Below are 6,000 nucleotides of genomic sequence, written 5' to 3'. Positions count from 1 at the left end.
AGAGAGAGATATCAGTGATGAGAAAGAAGCATTGATCAGCTGCCTCCTGCATGCCCCCTACTAGAGATCGAGCCTGCAACCAGGGCATGTGCCCTAACAGGGAATTGAACTGGTTCATGGTTGTTTAACCACTGAGCCATACCAGCCGGGCCCCTTGTGTTCTTTTTTATTTCTTCCCCATTTCTTCTTGACAAGGTCCACTGGTACACAAAAAAGACATCTCACATCTCTTAATGACAAACACATAAGAATCTATTGATAACTTTGCTGGACTCCGTTACACTATTTAAGAAAGCAAGCATACATGGAGACTGAGAGTCAATTTAATGTATTATTTATGGTGTATTTTTTCCTTGCCAAGAATAAGAATAAACCAGAAAGAGAAAAAATAACAAAACTGGGAGACTGAAATACATACTGCAAGATACGTACCAATCTACATATAATCCTCGTGTGCTGAAAGATTTTCTTAACAAAAAGATTGCATTCCAAGTTGCTGCTAGTTTTGATGCAAATGTGGTATGTACCATGGCCCACAAGCCTATGGCTTCAAGTAGGTAGAGTACAGTCATCACAAGTTATTCTTTGTTCAAGATTTCTATTTCAGAGTTAAGCATGCCTTGGTAGCAATAATTGTTATACTTAGTGCAAGTAACCCAAACCAAGGAAAAGACACTGTGGGAAAAATACAAAAGATTTACTCTACCTAACCTAGCAACTCCTACTGAACAACATGTACCCTGCATATTTACGAGCTGTGGCCCGTGGTTGTGGAAAATTCACTACAGAATTAGAACCAACACTGCGTGTTACATTTAGTATACAGCGTGCCTTTCCTGCTCAGAGCAAGAAAAATCTGCTACTCGGCAGATCATGAGACTGATGGCCTGGCAGCAGCAATGTGGCGGGATGTTGTTCTTTTTTTAGCCCCCAAATGAAAAATAATAATAATAACATGGTTGACTATCCCGATTAAATTCCAGTCCAATTCAAAACTCATCTTCAGAGCTGTCAGCTAAGAGCATTACTCGGTCTTGCATGCTGTTGAATTCTCTCTGCTGGAGAAAGAAAACAGAAAAGCATTAAAACCCCTTCCGCTGCAGAGCAACACTGAGGGATGGGCCCCCTTGAAAAGACACACTCGCGAGTGAACAAAGCCAAGGCGGCAACTCTCGCAGCTAATCCCAAACCACTGGGCACATCCAGACCGTCCATGCCTCATTAAGCCCCGTGTGCTTTAATAAGCAAATTAGAAAAGCAAAGAATGTTCTGAAATTGAAGAGTTTTTGCTGTAGTTGGTTCCATACCTTTCTTTTGTGCCTTTTGAAGCCATTTCTCCTTCTGCGATTCATCACCTTAATGCTGTAGAGCGCTCCCAGGATGAACAAGGCTCCCGCTATCCCCACCCCTACAGGCACCAGCATCCCGGACATATAGCCAGCCTGTAGAGAGAAGGAAACCGCATTAGGACTCTCAACAGACCCCTGCCCTGGGTTCCTCATTTCTGCTGGATGGCAACAGGTTATTAGACACCGTGAATTCTCCCATCTGCTTCATTATAAAATAAAATAGCATTTAGAATACAGTTATTTTTGGGGGGAGAAGGCAAAGGGAGAGAGGCGTGATGGCTATTTTGGGATATTTCCAATACTTAGAAGTATTACCATAAATCAGCCAGACCTACTGGCACCTCCAGCTTTGATTATGCACATTTGTCAACATCAGGTTTGGGTGACAGAAATACTAGTATAATTTGTATTAAAGATGGATGAAGTAAGCTTCTCAGAATGCCAGGACTATTAAAATGCTATAAATTGGAAATGTCAACCTGAGTCAAGCTCTGGGGTGAGATGGGGGGGAAGAGAGTGCTCTCTGGGATGCTGTGTTTCCTGGAGGGCAGGAGGAGAGCCTTGACATTGGCGGGCTGCTCTCCCACACTCCTAGTGGCATTACAGCAAGAAAGGAAAGAGAAATGCGCTTGTAAGTGAGTGCAAGGTGCGGGCTCCTAGAAACAAGCGGGAAGAGGAGGACCCGCAGAGGAAAGAGGAAGGATGTTAGATGTTGGAGCACGGGAAGCAAAGACAGGGATGAGGAGAAAGTGTGCACAGAGAGTGGACGGATTAATCTACATGAAAGGGACAATCTTCCCAGTGGACAAGACCAAAGTTGGGGTTGGGAGGGAATTCTGAGTGTCCCCAGCCCCAAAGAAAGGAAGTGGCAGAGAAGGGCATAAAGATTTCTGCCAATAACAATGGTGCCTCCATCAGCAGAAGAGGGGATTAAAAAACTGTGGTTCATCTACACAATGGAATACTACGCTGCGGTAAAAAAGAAAGAATTCTTACCATTTGCAACAGCATGGATGGAACTGGAGAGCATTATGCTAAGTGAAATAAGCCAGTCAGAGAAAAATAAATATCACATGATCTCACTCATTTATGGAATATAATGAACAACATAAACTGATGAACAAAAACAGATGTAGAGACAGAGAAGCATCGATCAGACCGTCAAACCTCAGAGGGTAGGTAGGGGAGGGTGGGGGTAAGGGGAAGAGATCAGCCAAAGGACTTGTATGCATGCATATAAGACTAACCAATGGACACAGACAACAGGAGGATGAGGGCATGACTGGGGGGGGGGGGTCGGGAGTGGTAATGGGGGGATAAGGATACATATGTAATACCTTAATCAATAAAAATTTTTAAAAAAAATAAAATTCCTCATTAAAAAAATAATAATAATAATGGTGCCTCCGAAAGTGCCTGCAGGTATCAAACCCATGCATGTCTCCAATGTCCCCAAGGTGTCACTGTGGATACCTCAGTCCTAAGAAAGCAACGTGATCTCCACACATCCCTGGGCTTGGGTAAGTAGCTCCAGACCTACCCAAGCTCAGGGTAAGGCCATCACAGTAAGGGTGCTCCCTGCATCTTGGCCAATAAGACACCCAAGGGCTAGAGGAGGATTACTAACTGGAGCCCTTTCACGGGGAACATGACCCTAGTCTGCCTCCCAAGAAGGCCCTTTCTGGAAGCTACCCAGACAAAATACATGAACAATTTAAAACTTTTAAGCTGTAATACGTACATCAGATAGGCACTATTTTAAGGAGGAACTATGAGTCTACTCATTTATTTGACTATTTCTCCAATTTCTAATATAGCACAATTTTCAATATTTTTCAGAAGAAGCCAAGAACAGAGAGAGACAGAGAACAAAAGTTTTCTAAAAAGTGCTGAAATATGCAGTCGGTGACATTTCCCCAACATTTTTAGGAGTAAGTGAAAGGAATAGACAAGGCTTTGCAAAAGTGCACCCCCTTCTGCACAGCTGGCTCGCTCACTGGTTCTGCTTCCCACAGTCTTGACTTAGGGCAGAATATAAAAATGTTTCCATTGATTTGAGAACAATGGCATTGTTCACCAGCATACTAAGAGTTTCTTCTTAGAGAAACAAAGCCCAGTCATTTTTCAACAAATCACTATTCTTTGCATGAACTCAAACTTTTTTTAAAGTTCTTCCAGGTCTACTTTAAAAACTTTATAATTTTCCATACAAGAAAATATTGAAAATTTTGGGACTCTCACCACAACTATGAATTTTTTTTAATTACCATTCCCAGTGCATGGAAACATATGTACATGTTGAAACATGATCAACTTTAAGCACAGAAATTAGACTTTACATTCAAAGGATGCTACCTGAGCTTTTGGAAGTTCAGCTTGACTAACTTCTCTGTGTGGGTCTCCTTAAGCTACGCAACTTAACCCCAATTATAAGATGGGAACAAAGCAACCTACCCCTTTTCAAACCCAGCTAACTGAAAATAAGCTCTCCTTTGAGAAATGTCCATAACTTGTTTCCTGCAGAAATGAAGACAAATACGATAAATGCACATAATTTCTAAGTGATCACTTCTGCCCAGTACCTTTTCTCGGTTCAAAATTATTGCTTGTATATGTGTCTGTACATGTAACACCCTGAGGACACAACTGCACTGTGTATGTTCCAGCTGAGAACACATAACTTGAATCTAATCACAAGGAAATAGTAAAAAACTTAAGTAAAAGATATTCTTATTTTTTTAAAAAAGGACTATATTCTTTTTCTTTAAGTTTAAATATATATTTTTTATTGATTTTAAAGAGAGAGGAAGGGGGGGAGAGAGAGAGAAAGGAACATCGATTTGTTGTTCCACTCATTCATGCATTCATTGGTTGTTCATTGTTTGTGCCCTGATTGGGGATCAAACCCACAACCCTGGTGCATTGGGACGATGCTCCAACCAATTAAGCTACCCAGCCAGGGCAAAAAGGACTATATTCTTAAAACATGTCAGTGTCATGGACAAAAGATGGCTATAAAAAATGTTTCAGATTTAAGGAAACTTCAGAATCATGACAACTAGGTTCTGTACTGAAGGAGAAAACTGTTTTTATAGAGAACATTTTGGATTTATTGAAGGAACTGAAATATGGGTGCCAAATTAGATAAAAGTACTTCATTGATGTTGAAGTACTCAAATTGATAACTGTATATGTGGGCTAACAGAATGTTCCTATTCGCAAGAAATACATACTGATGTACTCAAGATACAAGCACCATGATGTATGTATGTTTTCCTCAAATGGTTCACCATGGGGGGACAGATTTTAACTTGGCTACCTATTGATATATTTTCAACATCTACATTGTACCAGCAAATGAGGTAAAATGTTAAAAACAAGCGCATTGGGTAAAAAGTAGAGATTCTTTATAATATCCTTGTCCTTGTATCTTTTCTGTAAATTTGACATTATTTTCCAATAAAGTTTTACATTTTTAAATAGACTGTAAGCCAAAATAGTACTAGACACAGTTGGTTTGTGCTTGTTTTGCATTTATGAGAAAGGTACCCTTCCTTAGGATAATGTATTTGCTCAAAAACATCTGTCTTCAAGAAAGCCATGGAAAAAACAAATGATACACCGTACTGACAGTGCTCTTAGGATTTCTCTGCAACAGTGGTTGTCAACTTGAGCATGCATCAGAGTCACCTTCAAGATTTGTCCAAATACAGATTGTTGGGCTCCATTCCCAGAGTTTGCAACTCATGGTGCCTGAGATTTTGCATTTCTAACAAGCTCCTCGGTGATGCTAACGCTGCTGCTCCAGACCACACATGAGAAGCACTGCTATGAAGTATAGTCTGGGGCTTCCCTTTTCTGGACAATTCCCTACAGCTAGAAGAAATAGAATGAATGGTGTTGGTGACATAACAACACAGCTGGTCTTTAGTACATAACTATGCATCTTCAGTTTTGAGAAGCAATTTAAATGTCGAAAAATATATCAATAGGGAGCCAAGTGAGGGTTTGCCTAACAAGCACCACTAACTTGGACACTAACTAGGAAGAAGGTTAATGATGGAAAGAGGATAACAGTTGTCCCTGAATACCTATTTGCCCTTTCTTCTAGAGCAATAGCACTTCCAGTTGGAGCTGGATACAGAACAACGATGACATCTTCCTGCTTCCATGCAGTTGGGTATGACCATGTGATAAGTCTGACTAAGAGACGACACGTTAGTGGCACATGTAACTTCCAGGACATGCTCTTTAAGAGGAGAGGAGAGCCTTTAGCCACCCCACCCCATTTTTTCTGCACAGCAAAAGAAACCATCAACAAAACAACAAGAAAGCCTACTGCATGGGAGAACATATTTGCCAATGTTATCACCGATAAGGCTTTAATCTCCAACATTTATAGGGAACTCATACAACTTGACAAAAGGAAGATAAACAATCCAATCAAAAAATGGGCAAAGGACCTAAATAGACACCTTTCAAAAGAGGACATTCAGAAGGCCAAGAGACATATGAAAACATCCTCAAAGTCACTAATCATCCGAGAGATGCAAATCAAAACAACAATGAGGTATAATCTCACACCTGTCAGAATGGCTATCATCAACAAATCCACAAAGGACAAGTGCTGGAGAGGATGGGGAGAAAAAGG

At 40.7% G+C, this 6,000-nt stretch overlaps 1 protein-coding gene across 1 annotated transcript in view; it reads right to left on the bottom strand.

Annotated features, from left to right (window-relative positions):
- Nucleotides 1-322: 322 nt before the first annotated feature.
- ARMH4 (armadillo like helical domain containing 4) overlaps nt 323-6,000 on the bottom strand; it is a 108,770-nt gene continuing 103,092 nt past the window's right edge. Inside the window, exons 7-8 of the mRNA XM_070419105.1 lie at nt 1,308-1,442; nt 323-1,058 (exon numbers count right to left, since the gene is read on the bottom strand). Coding sequence (XP_070275206.1) covers nt 990-1,058; nt 1,308-1,442 — 204 coding nt within the window. The 3' untranslated portion in view covers nt 323-989. The remainder of the gene's footprint in view (nt 1,059-1,307; nt 1,443-6,000) is intronic.

The sequence above is a fragment of the Myotis yumanensis genome, unplaced genomic scaffold (genome assembly GCF_028538775.1).
Source record: "Myotis yumanensis isolate MYYU_CA2020_CCGP unplaced genomic scaffold, mMyoYum1.0.hap1 SCAF_1, whole genome shotgun sequence".
NCBI lineage: Eukaryota > Metazoa > Chordata > Mammalia > Chiroptera > Vespertilionidae > Myotis > Myotis yumanensis.
Note: the sequence above shows the minus strand (reverse complement) of the source record. Positions and strands in the feature narration are given on the sequence as shown.